Below are 20,311 nucleotides of genomic sequence, written 5' to 3'. Positions count from 1 at the left end.
GTAAGAGTGAATCAAAAAATATAGCCGAACATGAAAGTTCTCGATTTCATCAAAAGTATAAAAACGACCTTAATGCTTTAAAAATGTTAAATTTGAAAAGCATTGAGGATAATGGAGAATTTCCATGCGACACTTGTGGTGGGAAAAATAAAAAGAAAGACGAAAAGCCCCGAACCATTTATAGCAGTGTTTCGGAAGAATCCGAAAATCCTAGGAGTAAAATTGAGGATGCTGACTTAAAAATTAATGATCCTGTCCCATGCGATACGTGTGGAGGTAAGAATAAAAAGCCTGGGGAAAAACCCTTGCCTGGTGGTTTTCCATCTGAAATTAAGTCCTCCAAACCTGAAAACAAAGAACCAAGGCGACAAGATTATATGATTCCATGTGAAAAGTGCAGGGGAACCAATAAATGTACTGAAGGAAATCTCGAATCTCAATCCTGTGGCTGTTTAACTAATCCAAGCGTCTGCAATTGTGAATCATCTAAGTCATCCAGAGCTTTAAATAAAAGGTATTATTAGCAAACAATTAAAATTGTATTTTTAAGAGTCATATTTATTATTTTGCCTTTGACAATTGTTTACCTTTAGTGCAACGGACGACATAAACTATACTGTTTTTAATATGAAAGATCCTCTTCCGTTTTTAACGACTAAGCTACGTGTGTTTAGAAGGCGCCATAATACTTGGTGGAGGGTGGTCCCAATAATTACGTAATTATGTGTTACTAAGAACTATTATTTACTTAATTGACTTTTCTTTTTTAGACTTGATAGTATGTCAGGAATATACGCAAATAAAGATTTGTCAGCTGTATTCACTTCTCATGTCGATATGATTCGCTTGGAAAAATCCCTAAGCTTTTCAAACCAAAAACTTGTAATTCCTAGAGCAAATGATAAAAAACGACATTTGAATACTTTAAAAGAATTGCAGAACAACATTGCTAATAGTTTTCTGATTGACACTTCGAGTAAGAACATATCAATTCGTGAAATAAAGAACTCCATTAATTTGAACAAGGAAAAAGATGGAAAAAAATCGGTCTTCATAACTAGAAGCATAGATGGTTTGGGGTATTTTCCAGTCTCCATGAATGCTTTGGAAAATTGTCCTCATAAAGACAAACATCTATGCTTAAATATTCGGGAAGAAAAAGTACCAGGTGACGTTTCAAAAAATATTTGATTAAAAAAACATTTTTAATTAATTTTAAATTTGTCTTTACTTAAGAACTTTGCTTAAAATATAGTAACTATTTTTTTAATTTTGTTTTAATAGAGTTTAGTATAAAGCTTAAGATCCCTTTTCGAGAAAATGCCCTTGTTATCCGAAATAAGCATATGGTTAAAATATCGAGAATTGTTACCGACGCCACGACAAAAGATGCGCTTCAAATCTCGATCGATGTTATCAACAAAGGATTTGAGGCACAGGAATTTACCATATATGTTTGCAATTGTGAACTATCCAAAAGTCCCTCAATTAAAACTAGTGTCAGGAAATTATTGCAACCTGATATCGGCCAAACCGTCACATTTTTACTGCCTTTAATTACAGGCTCAAGGAAAAACAATAAATTTAGTTGTGATGGTAAGGTCAAGGTAGTATCTTATGTACTTGGACCAAGTTTAATTATATTTGTTGATTTACTTATAGTACTGGTTAAAGCAAACCAATTCAAAGAATTTGATGAAATGGATTTGCCGAAAAATAATGACCTAAAAGTTGGAATTGTTGCAAAGAGATCGATGGACATTAAATGCAACTCCAGGTGCTTTTGTGTTTGGCGATGTCGATGCCACTGCATTGGAAAACTGGAAACTTTTATTAACTACAATGCTTGTGAAAGAATGGACCCGAAGTCGGAAAAAGAGGCTGGTTTAATCTACAATTGTCCTCCTGGTAATGAAAAAAATGATGTGTGCATTAAGGACATTTCGAACGAACGCATCGAGGACACCACATGCAATCTTGGTTGCCAAATTTTGGCCATTGCATTGCTAATTTTGACTTTACTATTTATATTGGGTAAAACTATCACAAGGTATAACGATATGGATACAAAATTATAGTTTTTTCTCCCAGGTGTCTTAAAAGCGATTCTTGGAATATGTATTCAATCAATAGGTCGTTGTGGATTCGACACAATCCAACCTGGAAGGACATATGAATGCACTTCTGGGATAAGAGTATTTTTAATCAACTGTTTCTTCTTTATTATATTTCCTTTTGCATGTTGGTGTACATTATTTCGACCAAAGGCCAAAGACATAATCGAGGCTTCCTCGGATTGGTGTGTTACTTCCAATTCAGATGATGAAATTGAGTGCAACTGTGAAGTAAATATGAAAGCGTCATAACCTTTTACACATAAAAATAATTATTTAATTTATTATTTAAGGATTCTAGTTCAACATGTCGACTTCACGGTGGCCAGGACAAGAACATCCACAACGATTTAGTGCTCGCATTTGCGCCACTTCATGAAAACGGTTTATTTAAGGACGAAAAGTCAGATGACGAGGAGAGTCATTTGTTTATTTTGGAAGTGTTGGAGGAGAGCAAGAATTCATTGAATAAAATGGTGAGTTATTTATAAGATCCTGTTTAATATTCAATTTATACCTTGCAGATGAGCCAAGCTTCAGATCCCACTCAAAATGTTGAGCAAAGTAAGGAAAGTAATGTCGATTTGATAGCAGCCGAGGAATACATAGATAGTCTTAGGAACTCACCAGTTGCCTATAGAACAATGAGTTCGCCAGTGGGGGGAGTGATCGACATTCCAGACAACTATCAATATTGTGTGAAAGGGTTCTTTTTACCCACCGTCAATTCTACTTATGAATTCATGAGCTATCATCCATTAACTCAGTTCCTGGGAATCTCAAAGGAGGTATTTATTTTTACCTTAAAATATTACTTATATTTCGTTATAGAAAACATTGTTTATTAGAACGAAGTTAAGAGACTGCCACAACCCCAATATATCTACTCAGATGAGTTCTCTAAGATATATGCTGACAAAACGGAGGTCCTTAAAGCAGGAGACCTTTCAGTGGTTCCTCCCTTAAATGTACCTTGCATAAACATCGACCATTGGAATCAGTTGGAGAATTCCTTTGTCAAACTTTCAACGCAGCAGGAACAGTTAAAAGCTAATAAGAATGAGGAATCAGGACCTTAAATATCTCTTTATAAATTATGTTTATTTTATTAGATTTTAATAATTTACATTCTTTATTAGCGAATCTTTAAGGATATGTTAATTCAGCGGAACGTTGTAGGCTGAATGTTCGTTATAGGGCTTGGCATCCTCTACTTGACTATCCAAAATTTCATTAATACCTGCCCTAATATCTATTAAGCCACTGCCGTCTGAAATCTCATTTACGGATTCGTTTAATTTCTGTGAATCAGGAGAACGGGTTGTGGTGATAATAAAGTACACTTCCGGTTTTTTTGGGTTTACTGCAGCTTGCACATGCTGGGTTTGTGGTACTTCCGGAATATTGGTTTTCAGTATAGGATCTTGCTCTTTCAAAACTTCACCTGGTTCGCTTAACGCTTCGTAAACCGATGTGTTTTCAGAAGCTTGACCCTGGTGTTCGTCCGGGGAATCGTAAAGGTATCCACTGTTGTCCACAGCTGAATACAATGGGTTGACTTGGGGCTTATCTTGATTGATATAATGTAGATTATTTCCATTGATATGGGATGGCTGTGAGACAACAGACGAATATTGTTGGTTTTCCGAATTTACATTGTAGGCGTTGGAGTCAGAATGATATACATAATTTATTATCGGCTTTGGAGAAGTATTGGGAACGATATAATGGTAATGAATGTGCTGAGTTGGTTGTGGGCTCGGAATTTGCAATTGAAAATCAGTAGAATGTGTTGATTGAGTCTTTATGTACGATCCGAACTCCGCCACTGATGGGTTTTCATTGATTTTAGATTCTTGAAAGCTATTAATTTGAGGTATATCAGATGGAGGAGGACAGGGATATCCCTGGTCAACGTTCGATGTGCGAGTAATATCGCCTATATAACTTGCTGGTGGCACTGTGTTCTGATCAATTACTTTGTGATTAATGCGGTTTACAATTCTCCCAATCGATTGAGCTTCAATAAGTGATTTTTTTAATACATCATCTGTTGATGGTAACTCAATGCTTTGTTTTACTGCAGCACACTCTCCATGGATAATCCCGAATAAGATTATAGTCGATGCTAAAATCACTCTTAGCCCAAACATTTTTTAAAAATGTGATAAATGTATTTCTCAAAAGACAATCAACAACTGTCTCTTATTCGCTGTGCATACTGACTTTATATGGATTCCACATTACGTAAATACTTGGATCATATCCATTAATCCCAACTATGGGCTTAATCCAAAGCAAGCTTAATTTATTTATTTATTTGTTTTGGTGAAAGGCAAATTGAGGGTAATTAAGGTGTCAACGTTTTTTGCGTGGGCCTACCCAAATTTTACGCACTTTAGTTGGGTGCTCTAACTTTTACAATCCCTGGAATTAATATGTTCATAAAATCGCGACTGTCTTCTGTGCTATTCAAAATCGAAATACTCTGTGGTAGGGTATACAAATATCTGTTTTTGTTGCGATTATGCAATGCACACAAACTTTAGTGAAAGTATTGTTTATTTATGCGGTATCCCAAGTGGAATACAAATCATAAACCGCATTCGGTAGCTCTTTAAAATTTTTTTTTAGAAAACACCCCAAGAGAAGCCAAAGAACAGGTATTAGATTCTTTACTTAGCTCTTTATAAAGATTTTATTACTAAAAAAATGTATTACAACAAATATGTAAAATGACAATAAAATGAGGAAAAAATACACTATTACACACATATATATGCTTGTGAATGTAGTTAAGCCTAGAACATAGCCCAATTGTTGGCAGGGCATTATCGTGTTACTTAATATAAATGCAAAATCACTGTAAAAATTTCAAACTTAAATTACTACTAAAAATAGTTTTTATTACTTTTTTATTATTCATATTTAGATTCGATTGATATATAAGACATATATGTAATGTTTTTGTGGTTTTATATTTTGTATAATTTCATGACCTATGAATGAGCTATGCAGAGACACATTAATATCGGCTTTCGGCTTCCTAGCGAATGGATTTAACAGGTGGTTTCTAGAAGTGGGTCAGGCTTATAAGTACTCGTAAAGGGGTTTACATTATTAACAGTTGTGGAATCTTTGGGGGCTCGTTTCCCGGAGATGAAGTCCTCCAGGTGGCTTGCACTCTGCACTGCGGCATCCCGACTCACTTGGAGTTTATTCGTCTTGTGGGGGCCAACCAAACGAGTCTCACCCACGCCATCGGAAGGCGGAATTTTACTAACGTTACGATCGCTGAGAGACATAGAAATGTTTTTCTCTAAAGGCGGCTCACGAATCTGCTCAGACAGTCGACGGATGTTCAGAGGAAGTTCCTCCTTGGACTGAGCGGGAATCGATATAGAGCTGTGTCTAGAATGCAATTGTTCTACTTGAAGCAGTGATCTCGCTTGGTCATTTGGACAAAGCAAATTACTATTATTTTGATACACAGATTTTCTAACATGGTTAGGCAATGGACTGGAGAGCTCCTTTACTTTATCGGGTAAAAAACTAGCAGACTTGCTCTGAATGTTTCCTTTTAGATCGTTAGATGGTTGGTCGAGCGACCAAATTTTATGCGATGTATTACGATATTGTGGCGAAAATGGCGCAAAAAGCAGACCTGGCTCGTTTAAAAATACTTGATCATCATCCAGCTCTGTTTTAGAATGCTTTAATTGTGGTTTTACACACTTTGCCTTCTCAGTTCGTGTTGCAACTAGTTTAGTGTTTATGGAAGAGAGAGATTTTTCGCGATAGATATTTTTTTTGGGAAGCCGTGACACTTCTACAGGGACACTAGTTTGTCTCTTGACCCAAGGATCTATGTTGTGATGCATATTTAAATACTTTTCAGCTTTGGGGGATAGGCGATTTTTAATGTGCGAATTCTTTATCCATGGATCCGAAGGATAGACCAAACAACCCGTACTCCTATTGTTCGTATCATAAAGAAAATTGGCTTTGTCTATCTCCACGTTGTTGGGGGAAGTTTGCTCCGATTTGCTTATTTTGTGGTTAAGCTGACGATAAAATTGATTGTCTGAATTACTGGAGAGTTGCCCTGTTTTTTGGGAAGCTAGTCGCGGCGATTTTGTGATTTCGCTTTCGTCTGAAATTATGATGGCCTGTTGAAAGCCACTTTTATGCAATGTCAGTCTCGGAGACAAGGCTCTTTTATCCTTTCCAAGCGCAGTTTTCAATTGCAAGCACCCCTTGGTTGAATCATCTAAAGCGTTGTTTTTTTCCGTTGTTATAGACTGTTTAGGGTCTTTGAATTTACTAATGCTAGCGAGCTTGTTGCCAGTATCTGATTTTAATTTGATTTTGCTTTCTTCGTTTGTTTCCGAGTCTGAACCATTGGATTTGTGGGATTTCTCACAATTGCATGTTATCGTTGATGAAATTGATAAGACGTTTTGACTGTCCTTCAGAGATCTGTTAGATGCCACTCTTTTTATACTATCAGCATCAATTTGCTGGGAAACTTTGTTATTTAAATATCGACCGGAAAGTTGGGTATGCTGGCTATTTAGATATATATTAGCATTCATTGGTGAATGTGGAGAGAGTACTGGAAGAGTTGGAGCAATATTTGGTTGTTTTAATCGAGAAACAAAAAAGCCGTTTGACTTCATTTCGGTTAATGGTGGGTCGTCTTTCCTATTTTGTTTATTTTGTCTGTTTCCGCACGGTTTACTTGATAATTCACTGTTTGAGAACTGTGGCGAGAAGGGTTGGGCTTTTGAATACGAGCCCGACTGTTTTTGCTAAAGAAACTTCTGCTCGAGAGCTTTAGTAGAACTCTGGCTGGAATTTGAGGCACCTGTAAAAAGACCGAACACACACATTAGATATACTCAGTAACTGCGGTGCATTTAGAGAAAAAGTATTAAATTATGAATCGTAAAAGAAGTTCATTTATTCTTTCTAAAAGCGATGAAGCCAAATTATAACGTTGTTTTAATAACAGTAGCAATATAAAACGGTTCACTTTCAAAGTATCAAAAAATTGCTTTATTCAAACTTTTTGTCATTACATATTAAAACCATATTATTGGAGCATTTTGCTAATTGTTCATACTCGAACCCATTGCGGTTACTTGTTTGATTTTTCTACCAATAATTTAAATTATTAGATGATATGACCTATACTTATTAAATTAATACGGGGACCAGGATCACAATGCTGTAAATATGGGGATCTTGGTGCAAAACTCCTGACAACTAGTTATATATATATAATCTTTGTAAAAATGCAATTCTCGAATGTATTGATGTGAGCTAGATAAATAATTACATTGCAATGTTTATGATTAATTACAAACCATCGTTTTCACTCCGTTTGTTATTTGCTTCCACGTTTTTTTTACTTGTTTCGCTTCCTGCAGCGGGGGCAGGATTCGGGTGTTTTGAACTTAGGGACGCACTACCTGCCGCTGGGTTTGAATTAGATATTATACCCGATGTAGTGTCACTAACGCCTCCGTCGACATTATTCTTTAATTGTCATTTGACGAGCTCCACCGAAAGAAATTTGCGCAGTCGCTCATAATACTGCGGATGCAGTTCAACATCATTATGTCCGGCTCCCTGAAAATAGGAATTACGAGTGAATTAAATTCATTTCAAAATAAATAATGTTCTAGGGTAATGTTTAATATAGTAATAAGATCCCATAACTGTAACTCCAAATAAAGTTTAATATTTCAATATGATATCTTATTGCTATTGTCAATGTTTATGCAAAGCTTTGAACTTGCTACGAGACGCTCTACCGATTTCAGTGGCAATGCTAGACTATTATAATTAATAACGATCATTATGTTCGTTATAAAGCTGAATAACGAATGCAATAACCTGCTCTAAGCAGGTAATCAATCAAGAATAGATAAATACAGGTGATTACCTCCACCCAAAACGGCTCGACAGTCTTAGGACACCGCTCGTAGATTCCGATGCCATGGGAAAAGTCAATGACCTCATCGTCGGTGCCGTGAATAACCAGAACCGGAGCCTTCACCTTAGCCACCTTATCAATGCTGCGGGGAAATCCGATAAGATCAAATGGGGGTGATCGCAAATTAACGAATTAACTTACCTGGGAAAGGCGTCGAAGAACCAGGTTCTCTTTGTCTTCCTAAAGACGACTCTAAGGCCAGACATGAGCGGCGAGTGGAGTATCACAGCTCCCACTTCGTGACGCGAGGCCAGATCCACAGTGGGCACAGTGCCAATGCTCTGTCCGTATAAGATGATTGTCTCGGGACTTATGTTGAACCTGAGGATATATATGGGTCACAAAAAGAAATATTGAAAAGGTAAGTTCGTGCACTTACCTGGTTCTCATCGCCTGCCAGGCTGCCTCTATGTCCGCATACAGATTTTTCTCCGAGGGCTTGCCACCACTCATCCCGTACCCGGAGTAGTCATACCCAAAGATGTTACAGTTGATCTGAGAGCCGAGGGTCAAGTAGAAACTGCTCATCTGGCCCAAATCGACGGCATTTCCGTGCGAGAAGAGCAGCGTGTACTTGGCGTTCTTGCTGCACCTCACATAGATGCAGGTGATCAGGTTGCCACGCGATGTGCGCGTGAAGAAGGCCTCCACTTTCGATTTTTCCCGTTCAGAATACTGCCATTCGGCCCGATCGAACAACTGCAGGTTGTACCGGATGTTGGTATCATCCGCCGGAGTCAGTTTGTACGTGGGTTCCGGAGGCTGGAAGGCCAACTTGGCCGCGATTGGACCCGGACATGGGGGGCAGCAAAACATGCAACAGAGCTCGCTGATACTGAACATGCTCGTAGCTCTGTGCCTCGAACAATGCCTCAACGGAATGCTATGGATTTCTTTTCTAATGCGCGATTACCATCAACAAAGGACTAACGGAGTGCAGTTACGGGCTCAGACTTCAGCTATAACTTTCTGGGTTTGCAAATTGTCAATGGGCTATGCGACGGAGTGACGAGATAAACATTACATTTTGATTTCGCACACAAGATTCAACATATTCGAACGTCTAATGGCTAAATTGTCTTACTGAAATTTGGTACACTCACATTTACAAAATGGCAATGTAGATAGGCAAACAACCACAAAGAAGTAAGGTGGCTAAAACGCCCTAAAAATCAACGGCACTTTCGGTATTTTAAGTGTGACCGAGCTCAGGGCGAAAATAAATGCCGGTAAATCGACAGTATATTTTCCTGGAACGGAATGAAATCGGAACGGAAGAAATTATTTTATATAATCATTTTTATTGATATATTAATGAATAAACATATTAATATTAAAATAAAAAGGACACTAAAACTTGTCCTTTGTTATTTATTTTTAATTAAACGACTTTATCGAAACTAGTTAAATCTTATTGGATTCCTCAAGATTATTTCTTTGGAGGTCTAAAATAAGTTATGGGAATATTTCTATGATATTTTTCATTACTAAATGGTATTTTTAAATGTAACTTAATAAGGTTTATAATTAAAGTTTGATGTATTTTCAGGAATTATATGAAAAACAACCACGTTTTTTATAATCTTATTTCTAATTTCTAAATACTTTTGAATATACTATTAAATAGTCCTTTCTAATGTTATTTATTTTTTATTGTCTTCAGAAAGCTTTTATTTAATATCAGTATTCCATGCCACAATTGCTAATTTAACTTTAATAATTATTAAATTATAACAAAAAATGGAATTAACATTTACAATGAATATAGCAGCGAAACTTTAGGGATTTTAAGATCCGAATTTTAAAATTAGTTCTTAGAACGAAAATAATTGATATCTCTTAAGTATTTCAGTTTGAAATTGTAAATACAGCTTTAGATTTCCGGTTTGATTTACAATTTGCTTTTTAAAATCCAACTGAATGATTTAATAGAATATTTAAGAGTAATCAAACTTTTTCCTTTCGGTTGCCTATCGACTATCGATAAGTTTCGAAGCGTCTGCAAAAAAGGAGGATCTGTCCTTTCTGAAATTTCATATTGCTTAAATAAATATACATGTTTTACAATAAAGTCAATATAAACGCTGACCTATTAACAGTACAATACTATCCAGAAATAATGTCGGCCCTGCGTTCACCGTAAATCCGACCGAATCCAGAAAGAAATAATTAAATATACGGATCTCCCAAAACCCGTGGTAAGCGCTGTTGTATATACATATGTATGTATGTATGTTTGTAAGTTTGTATGTTAACAACATGTTTTATAGAGATTTATGATTAGTTATCTATAAATTTAGTTAATTATAAGGAAACTCTAATATATAAATGCTTTATCAAACTTTTCAGCCCTACCGATGTACCTACATATGTATATAAGCCTGTACATATGAAGATTCTGGCCTTGAGATTTGAAGATTACATATAAACTAATGTAAACATATACTTAAATATGTACATATTGGATTCTTACGGATAATAAGGATAGTATGCAAGTAGGCTTTAAATAGACTCCACCTGAAATTAAAGGAGTTGCAATTCCAGATATCTGCATTCAGGATGAGGTGCGTAAATTACATCATTCTATGTAATTAATAACCATGTAATAATTAGCATACTGCCTTGGGTTTAATACATTTTATAGTGAATTTGCTATAAAAATGTAAAATCCTCTACGATTTAAATAACTTACTATGTGGAAAGAAATTATGCGCTTACATAAACCGGGTTTAATATTAAACGTCCAGATGGATATTAAGCAGCTACCTTGTAATGATCGGACCTTGTAAGTTCGAAATACTTTGTTAACTTTAGAGATACTTTCCGTTTATTCTAAAGATATTTTGCTCCCAATCATTGGGTAAAGTCTTTGTCATAAAATCAAAAACAAATTAATAAATTTAGAAAGAATACTTACGTTTCCGAGCGAAGCTACTGCAGCAATTCGCAAGATCCAAGAAACCTGGATAATTATTTATGGAGTTCCCAAAACTAGGCTTTGGACCAGCTTTTTTATATATTTTTTTTAATATTAAAAAATAAAACTTAACATTTGCTATTATTTCTGTTATAACGCACTCGCTTTCCTAGGGCATTTCGAAATTCGGCTTCCGAAGGCAGCCTTCCTTTCTTGTAAGACATAACAAACTACATTTCGCGCCGTATCGACCGGCCCCGCTCTTCCTTCCTCTGAAGGTGAATGGTCTAGGTATGTGGATGGATGGTAACGAGAGCCAAGTATTCCAACTAGGGTTGAAGTCAAACATATGTAAGGATGATTGACAGCTAATGGAAACAAAAGCGATTCGAATACGTGTGTGCATGTGTAAGATGCAAATGATTTGCAAAACAAGGTAGGAAGGCAAGTTAACCATTGCGGACCTATTTTCGACCTGTAATCGAATTAATCGAGGGCTCTTTATTTACAACCTGTAGTTTGTTTTCCAGCTATAATTATCTATGGAAACAAACAATATATTAGATGTTAGACGGTGGTATTACCTCTTTGTGAAAGAAGAGAAGTGCCAAGCAGAGTTTAGACTTTACAAATAGGTAATTACTATTTTTACACACTGAATTCTACCAAACTCAATAAATCAAACTTTGACAACAATAAATCCGGTATAGGCAGTTCTTTATTGATTTTAGAGATCTTCTAAATTCAATTGGTTACAATACAGTTTTGTTTAAATAAAATGAGTACACAAGTAAATAACATAAACTAATTATAATGGGGCCACTAATAAGTTATGTTTTAGACATATCATTTTTAACTCTAGGGATAACTATGGGTAACACTTTTAAAATCAAAAGACGGGCAACGGGCCGTTATGAAAAAGCGGCGGTGATTTATGGTAGCAAGGCATATTGCCATATTGGCTGTTGTACAAAAAACTGGGAAAGTAAAGGTGATACTGCGCGGCGAGTTCGTTAAAATTAAATGGCAAGTTGAACGGCGGCTTTTTCAACGCGACGGCTTCGGGACTTCCGAAATCCATAGGCACTAATCCCTCACTAGCCGCACTCGTGGGTTCCGGCGCCATGAGACTCTCGATGGTGAAAGCACGCTTGGGACGAACCGGAAGCTGGGTTATGGTCGACGAAAGGATCGTAGGAACAGCCTTATAGGTGGGCATTTGGGCAGCAGACGTATTTCCGAGATCAAAGTTGCTGGGCATGTGACCACTCCTCGCTGGATCGGCAAACGCCATCTGTGTTAGCTGGTCGTCCAGGTAGTGGGAGACCATCTCTGTATTGGCGGCGGCTAGTTTCCAGTTTGATATATCCTTTTCGAGCTGCTTGACGCGGAAACGCTTTCGCCTCCTCAGCAGGCTACCATTTTCAAACATATCGAAGGCCATGGGATGGAGGGTCCAGTATGATCCTTTTCCGGCCTTCGTCACATTCCGTGGCACTTTAATAAAACAATCATTGAAACTCAGGTTGTGCCGCAACGAGTTCTGCCATTTCTGGGTGTTTTTCCGGTAATAGGGAAACTGCTCCATAATAAATCGATATATCTCACTGAGCGGCAGCAATCTTTGCGGCGAATGTATAATGGCCATGGCCGTTAATGATATGTACGAGTACGGGGGCTTCTGATCACCGTAAGTCATTTTCAATGGGCGTGGCATTGCGAAGTAGTTTAAAATTTAACACAGTCAGTCCAGTCCGTCCGCACAATCCCTTATTATTTTGAGAGCGATGTTTTCTCGGCGGCAGCAGCGTAAAGACTAATACGAGGGCCAGCAAAACTTCATGTTTTATGGAACTGAAGAGAGACCGGATCGGAGAGTGCGCTCTCTCATACATGCCCAGGTGGTTTATCCAGTATTCCGAGCGAGAAGGCAGTTGTCGGTCTGGTATTGTTACCCAAAACGGGTATCACATCTGGTCGTCCTTGTCTGAATTGTGCGCCAATGGGAAGCGAAGGTGTTGTTTACGGCGAATTTCCGAATGGGTTGCTCAGGGAGTTTTTGGCCAATCATCGCCGATGCGATTACCCATACAATATAGCACCATAACACCAGGAGCGTGGCGGAAAAGCGTTTTGTCCCAGCAACCAGGCCCCATTTTTTCCCTTCGCCATTTTCAATTTTTAGTGATAGTACATGCGTGCTGTAAAAGCACAATTCCGGGGGAGAGCCCCTGATTTGCAAGCTTTTGTCAATACCTGTTTATTTTATATGAATTGTGGGCGTGCCAGAACATGAAATAATAAAGGAAACGCTCGTATTTCACTTCCCATCGCATTACTCCCGTTCATAAAATGATTTAAATTGTTTTGGCTTTTGCATGAAATTGAAAAATAAATTATAGGCACTATCGTATTTGCTCTTTAATATATGTTTACCACCCTTAGTTGAACATATCAGTACAAATAATTGAAGGTGCCTTTGTTTACAAATACAAATCACACATTACCGTTTTATTTAAACTTTGAATTATTTTTTAACAAAACTATTCTCAATTATCTTAAATTATAATTCCGCTTTTAAAGAATTTTTGTCCAAATTCTTATGTTTTGGTAAATTACATTTTTTAGCTTGCATCCTCATCAAAATAAACGTTTATTTTAAAAGTTTAATTAGACATGGAGATGTTTATACAACCCTGCAGACCTAATATTAGATACAGTAATAAAACTTAACGAACTTCGTAAAGGTAATTATTGATTAAGAATATATAAATTACGTGGTCGCAGATATCTTCTTTAGTGTTTTCCAAACCTCTAATAATAATAAAAGTTTTCTGCACGTTTAAATAATAAAATTACAGTGTATCATAGTTTTACATATTCTTATATAATTGGATAGACAAACATAAACATAAAACACAGACAAAACGGCTTTGAATTGGGCAAATTATGGTCTCTTGGGTTCATAGAAAAGCTAGAAGAACCCAACATGAAAAATTACCCAAAGCTAAAAGATAAATGTTTAGAAAATTAACCCACAAAGATTTTATAAGATCCACCCACCAGTCAGCGCTTGAGTATCATTACAACGATCTCTATTATGAACAGTATTGTTGTTATTACTTATTATTATTATTCGTTTGTTTTTAATAAAAATTTAGAGTTTTGTTTTTACCCTTAAAACGAACTACCTTAGATAGAAAATTATTAACTTATTGTTAATTTTACCGGGGCGACAATAAAATATTAATGTTGACGTTTTATTAGCCAGCTTTTTGGTTTATGTTATGATGTTCTTTAATTTTGGTTTCCTCATTCCTAGTAATTTCTAATTTATCTAATTTAAAACTATGACCTTAACTCAATAACTGAATATAAACTCAAAGTGTAGGTATGGTAATTCTCATTAACTCATAGGATCAAGGTAGTACGTACAATAAATGCTTGTAAAACTAACTCTGTAAAGAAAAAAAAAAGTATTTTCAATTTGTTAATGATTTGAGAAGACATTTTATTGATCTTCATAATGATGGTGGTAAACAAATTTGAAACGAGTTCGATCTCTGCGGTCTTTTTAGTGTCAAAGATGCCAGCATTCAGTCCGACAGATGGCCAAAATCGACAGTAAAAGCTGGGAGAAAAAATTTACTCGGCCATTAACGCAAAGCTGTTGAAATCGTTGTATGTGTAAAACCTTTCAGTCAAAACAACTACTCAGTAATCACCAATCGATAAGTTTTTCTCCTCTTTTCCTGTCGACTCTTTTTTAGCACGCCGAAATTCGCAGCGCTAAGATGAAAGCTGTTCGACCCATAAACTAAATCAATTTAGTTATTTCCGTCTTATGGCTGCTCGCCTTGTTAATGAAGTTTTGCTTTGGTGAAGATCAAAAGAGATATCGTAGAAAGTCGAATATAATAGCAATAATGCTAAAATACCTTATGGTACATGATTGTTTAAATATTTGATATTAACCAGCTAAAGCGGATAATTCACATCGAATGTTTCACAGGCCAAATAACATATTTAGCAGTATTATATCGATTTAAAACACTGTACGTCCCGAAAAGGTTCCAAGCGAAGACAAGATCTCTGGTGGTGTCGGGATAATAACCGTCAGTATTTATTTTTCCTATGTGTTGGGATTTTGCCTGCTTTGTATTGCTTTATACTCGTAAGAAATAAATGTTTGAACACAACAGGCCGCCAATTTATTGAAGGCTAACACACTAATTTGAGGAGTTGAGTTGTGTTTACCCCGAGGATGTATGCTTGTATCCCGGTATGTACGTATGAATATACGTATGAATCTTCCCGACAAAGCTTAAGTGCAGTGTTCATGCTTCTACCTGCAATATAAGAAAGCTAAAGAATCCTGCCCTGTTGGAACTTTGCTGCTATAAATGGTTTTTATGGGGCTAATTTATTTTACTGATCAAATTTATAAACTTATTCTGGCCCTAAAAAAGATTAGAATAAATTAGGCAGAAACTTATCAAGATCCCGTTTTCTTCTGCATAAATAAATTAATTTAAATAGATAAAGGATTAAGATTTAAAGGACAATCGTCGAACTTTTTCCAATAGTCTGCGAATAATTACTTATAATACTTTAAAATGTATTGTAATACATGTATTCCATTTTAAAAATGCCTATAAATACTTATTTATTGTGAGTAAATGTATTTAAGTTTATTTACTGATTTTGCAGTTTCATTTATTTATTTTTATTCTTTTTTTCTTCCGCGTTTTAATTTTTTTAATCTGTACCATAAACTGTGGTGTTGATTGAGTTGTATCCAGTTTTAATTTCGTTAATAAATCATATAAAAAACTTGGTTGTACATGCTAGGAAAAGATGAATTATGCATTCATCTGCAGAGCTCTCATGATTTGAATTATGTTTTTTGTATCTGTCGATTACCGCCAGTCATTCGAGTTGGTGTTGAATATATTATTATTATTGCTCTATTACAGAAGGTAAAAACGTAATAGGACACGGAAATGTTTTACATCATTTTTGAGCCCTTTTATATACTTCACAAAAAGTGGTCATATAAGCTGATACTGATAATATTGCATGTCGTTTTTAATCCCCAGATAACGTATGTAAAAACAGCCGGATCCAGATGCTATGGATAGTGCACCCAGCAGCCCAGAGGCGCATTTCCTACTGCCCCTATTAAATGGGCATCGGTCGGCTCAATCGTTAGTGTCGACGAGGTGAGAATGAACATCGTCAGCTCTTTCGCCTGGCTTATATCATTCACACAACACCCATCGCTGCGAATTTAAATCATAACCTTATTCATGACAGAGGGGCCTGGCCGTGGTCCCGAAACTGGACCCCAGATATGGAGCTGGATCTCGGATGGACGTGGGTAAATGATTAGGCCGCCTGGCAGGCCACAGATTCGAGCTTCCTCCGCCGAAGCGCTGAATCGAAATCAAATTAAACTCGGTGGTGTTTCTCCCAGTTGCGTGTGTGTATGAGGACGTCGGACGTAGGACGAAGGAGGAGGAACGCATTGTATATTTTGCAATTTGAACAGCCGCTAGTTGCCGGTACACAGACGTTTATAATTCGCAAAGGTGTGCGTGGTGGTGTGGTAAGTATAATAAGAGGTGTGCTCAGACATCAGGCTAACAAACAGGCCGCGCACAAGCAGCCACAGTAAAAATCACTTCGATGGAAGCCATAATGGCCCGGGCTCGAGCTCCTTTCTACGAACCGAGAAACTGAGATCTGACTACCAATTTAAAAATGCCGCTTTTGACTTGCGAGACAGAGTGGCGGTGCGGTATTCTGTATTCTGCCTCTGCCGGTCTTTCGGTCGGTCGGCCGATCAAGAAATACCTTTAGATGGTGATGGTGCGATGGTAGGTTGGTAGGTTGGTGCTTTTCGCACAGTTCGTGCTTAAATACAAAGTAAGCTGTTAGAAGCATTTGCTTTTCGGCTGCGTCTTTGCACCTTTTGCGGAATTAGTTAATACCAATTTATACCAAAGACACCCATAATACGGGGATAACCGAGAGCCAACCGAGAGGGAAAGTTCTGTCATCGTGGCTTAAATTTTAATCGATCCATTAAATGGCATACGACTGCTATCCAACGACATCAGCAATTACTCGCCTATTTTAATGCCGTGTAATCACTAGAGGGTATCTCCAAATTGGGCAAGACTCTCCGAGGCACTTAAAAACCCTTTTCAATTTTTTAAGTATAAATATGGTTAATCAGCATCAACACCCGAGTCGAGCTCGAGTGCAAACTAGTCTGTGTGTGAAACTAGTTTTCGGTGTTGAAGCTACTTAGCCGATGCTTTGCCCACTCAACTCGTGTGTTTTGCTCCACTGACGGATAAGTCGGAGCCGGAGGGGCAAGATACTTCAACATATGCCTGCACCGAGACTTAGCAGTCGAGCAGATCGATCGCATGGGAATTTCAGACGATCAAAGCGGTTTAGGACTGCTTTAATAAAGTCAGATAAAGCCTACTTTATACATTTTCATCATGCCGCATCGGTCAATCTAGAAGAAAATTAAGGATTTATAAGCATTGTTGGTTAGAGTATCAAGAAAAGCTCGGACAATTGGTTGTTAAACTGTTAAGATACTTAAATTGTGGATACTTAAATAGTTAACGAAATGTTTCCCAATTCGGAAGCCAGTATCTTAACTTTCAGACCCCAATTTTAAATCATTTTACAGAATTATTTTTATTAAGCGTAGCCGTCAAAAAGTTGCCATGAAACATTTTATTCGTGCAAAACATTTTATTGCATTACAATTCAAACTCGTACAAATACGTCCGCTGTTTGTAACTGTTTATAAAAAATAGCAAAGAACGCTACGACCAAATTACCTCAATCAAGTGGACACGTGACACTTGTGGTAATAAATACAATAGCGATGGGTGCTCAAGTGCTATTGCGGCTCATTAGCTTTCTATGGCAATCGGGGGCCATAAAGCCAATTTTCTGGCCTTCTCTGTGGGCATAAGACTTGCGAAATCCGACGGCATCCCCATCGGAAGGTATTGAGCATCCCTTATCGCAAACACCGCAGTCATTTTGTTAATGTTGGCCTACTACACCATGACGATCCTTTTAGGAAGTGATGTTTTACGCTCTGTGTTGATTTATTGTATCATTACTGTTTATGAGTTCGTGCCCCTTTTCACTGGCGATGACTGTGCAGTGTTTGTATGCGAGTTTAATGAAATCCAAATTAGCTCTAATAAATTGTGTATTTGTTAAATCCCATTTTTTGCTTTTGACCACAAGAAAAAGGCAAAATGTTAAATGACTAAGAAATATACAGAAAATAGGTAATTGTACTCGAAAACCTCTCGCATCCCTAAACTGTATTTCTTTGTAGTTTATGCGCTTTTTTATAATTATGCCTTTACCCTTTTATTTACAGAAACAAATTAATATCCGCTTAAATGCTACAAATATCATTAAGCATCTTGTGCACACAAAACATACGTAACAACACTAATTTGAATCGGCCGAAATACGGATGGGCTCGTGACAAAGTACCGATTACTATTCGTTCCGATCACTCTAAGTATTCACAACCTTTGAAATTCCCCTTTGATGTACCGGCAATAACAAAAAACATGATGGTTTTGTTAATGGATTTCTATAAAGGCTTCCGACTGTTAAAAGACCCGACTGGGAGAACACCCGTGGCGATAATTTAAAGCCACTGTCTAAGCCAGCATACCTTTTTATACCCTTGCGTGGGGTATGGAGGCTTTGGCCAACGTTGACTGCAATCAGCATGGCAAGTCATTTAAACTCTGGAAGATTGGGAGTCTTCGGTGGATCCTTTATTAATTTCAAATGGTTAGAAACCCGGGAATGAACTATGCAACGAAGGTAAGATTCATATTATTTTAAGGAACACTAGATTAAACTTGCAAACAATAATGCTTCTACATGTTATTGAACAATTAACATTCTAGAAAAAGAACTCGTTTTATACAATTTCTGATTCTTAAATCATTTGGATACACTTAAATTTATTTTCACTTATTGGGCTTATTTATAAAAATAAGTTGGAGCCTTTAGGCATGGTATAGGTGTGTACATAAACTTCATAAGTATGTATATATGCATGAAAGTCGTTCTGAAAGCAAATTAAGTGTATCGAATTTTATGATTTCAACACGGACCCTTCGTCGTACCTGTAATTTTATACTCTGAATTGATCTCATATAGCTGGTTTCAAAATGTCTTGAAGGGGCCAGAACGATTATGCAAATGAATCTGTGTTGACTCCAAAATACAAAGTATTAAGAATACAACTTTAGTTTGGTAAAAAAAACACGATAACAGATCGGTGGATTCCTGTATTTAAAAAACATTTTTCACTATAATCGACGTCTTTTAATAGTCGTACCCAATTCCCCTTTACAAAATATGTTGCCTACCTTTAATTTTAATATATATACCCTTACAAAGGGTATTATAATTTAAGTCAGAGGCTTGCAACTGAGTAAAGGAGACATTTCCGACGTTAAAAGTATATATATATGTATTCTTGATCAGCAGTTCTTCACCACTTTTTTAAATAATTGTTTATATTTATTAAACAAATTTAAGTAGCAATGATCTCATTTTCAAAACAAATGAACATACAGAATATATATTTGTGCTTTGCATAAATAAAATTTACCCTATAACTAATAACTTTTAAAACAACTCTATTCGACTACCTTGATTTTGAAGGAACGGTCAGTAAGCTAATTCTTACAGAGAAAATAAGAATCGGAGAATTTTTGTTTATAAATCTTTTTTGTAGTAATATTAAAAGATAATTGATTAAGGAGGAAGTATAAAAACCTTTTAACTAGATAAAATTGTTGTTGCTTAAACTACTTGTTACCTAGAAAAATTAAATTTAAAATTTGTTGAGAAGAAATTTTATTTTGCAAGGGTACAATATAAACTTGTATTCTATAAAAAGCGTCGACAGAAAAAGTCGATCCTTAAAATAGATTTTAAAAGTTTACTCAAAATGTTAAAATATTTTTAATTTCACGCTAAAAATTTAGGTAAACAATAATGACAAAACCGAGAAGTCATTTATTACAATGAAGCACATTGTTATGTTTGTAACTAATTATTACAGCATAATTTTTCTCGCAGCTGGAGCTGAAAGTAAAGTTTTGGGCTACACCTTTTATGTTGCCGCTAATATTCCGTTTGTACTAATTTGACTAAAGCAAATATAATTAAAGCGGGTAAAACAGCTGGTTTGTATTTTCC

At 36.5% G+C, this 20,311-nt stretch overlaps 5 protein-coding genes and 1 long non-coding RNA gene across 7 annotated transcripts; 2 read left to right on the top strand and 4 right to left on the bottom strand.

The window, feature by feature from the left end:
* Window positions 1-411: 411 nt before the first annotated feature.
* LOC108045618 lies at window positions 412-3,193 on the top strand. Its single transcript, XM_044458534.1, has 8 exons — window positions 412-514; window positions 594-716; window positions 771-1,168; window positions 1,285-2,034; window positions 2,092-2,345; window positions 2,408-2,590; window positions 2,639-2,902; window positions 2,963-3,193. Exons 2-8 carry the CDS (start codon window positions 628-630, stop codon window positions 3,191-3,193), a joined length of 2,169 nt encoding a protein of 722 aa, XP_044314469.1. The 5' UTR covers window positions 412-514; window positions 594-627.
* Window positions 3,194-3,271: 78 nt separating this feature from the next.
* LOC108045647 lies at window positions 3,272-4,533 on the bottom strand. The gene has a single exon (XM_017125029.2). The coding sequence runs from the start codon at window positions 4,265-4,267 to the stop codon at window positions 3,272-3,274; it is 996 nt and encodes a 331-aa protein (XP_016980518.2). The 5' UTR covers window positions 4,268-4,533.
* A 247-nt stretch (window positions 4,534-4,780) lies between these two features.
* On the bottom strand, window positions 4,781-6,793 carry LOC108045673. Its single transcript, XM_017125064.2, has one exon. The coding sequence runs from the start codon at window positions 6,791-6,793 to the stop codon at window positions 5,174-5,176; it is 1,620 nt and encodes a 539-aa protein (XP_016980553.1). The 3' UTR covers window positions 4,781-5,173.
* Window positions 6,794-7,633: 840 nt separating this feature from the next.
* Window positions 7,634-9,292, bottom strand: LOC108045674 (alpha/beta hydrolase domain-containing protein 17B). 2 transcript variants are annotated; one of them, XM_017125066.1, is made up of 5 exons: window positions 9,219-9,292; window positions 8,495-9,108; window positions 8,257-8,436; window positions 8,065-8,197; window positions 7,634-7,748 (listed from the first exon to the last, which is right to left on the bottom strand). In XM_017125066.1, the coding sequence occupies exons 2-5, from the start codon at window positions 8,956-8,958 to the stop codon at window positions 7,665-7,667; spliced, it is 861 nt and encodes a 286-aa protein (XP_016980555.1). In that variant the 5' UTR covers window positions 8,959-9,108; window positions 9,219-9,292; the 3' UTR covers window positions 7,634-7,664. The 2 variants fall into 2 exon arrangements, with proteins under 2 accessions (XP_016980555.1, XP_016980554.1); XM_017125065.2 differs by having other exon boundaries at window positions 8,495-9,288.
* Window positions 9,293-10,482: 1,190 nt separating this feature from the next.
* Window positions 10,483-18,885, top strand: LOC108045642. The gene is made up of 3 exons (XR_001769350.2): window positions 10,483-10,679; window positions 16,132-16,640; window positions 18,459-18,885. It is a non-coding gene; the product is annotated as an uncharacterized LOC108045642 (long non-coding RNA).
* On the bottom strand, window positions 11,740-12,835 carry LOC108045641 (fork head domain-containing protein FD5). The gene has a single exon (XM_017125023.2). The coding sequence runs from the start codon at window positions 12,747-12,749 to the stop codon at window positions 11,922-11,924; it is 828 nt and encodes a 275-aa protein (XP_016980512.1). The 5' UTR covers window positions 12,750-12,835; the 3' UTR covers window positions 11,740-11,921.
* Window positions 18,886-20,311: the final 1,426 nt, after the last annotated feature.

This window comes from Drosophila rhopaloa, unplaced genomic scaffold (assembly GCF_018152115.1).
Source record: "Drosophila rhopaloa isolate 14029-0021.01 unplaced genomic scaffold, ASM1815211v1 contig_167, whole genome shotgun sequence".
Classification (NCBI taxonomy): Eukaryota; Metazoa; Arthropoda; class Insecta; order Diptera; family Drosophilidae; genus Drosophila; species Drosophila rhopaloa.
The sequence above is the reverse complement of the archived record's forward strand: the minus strand, read 5'-3'. Positions and strand labels throughout refer to the sequence as shown.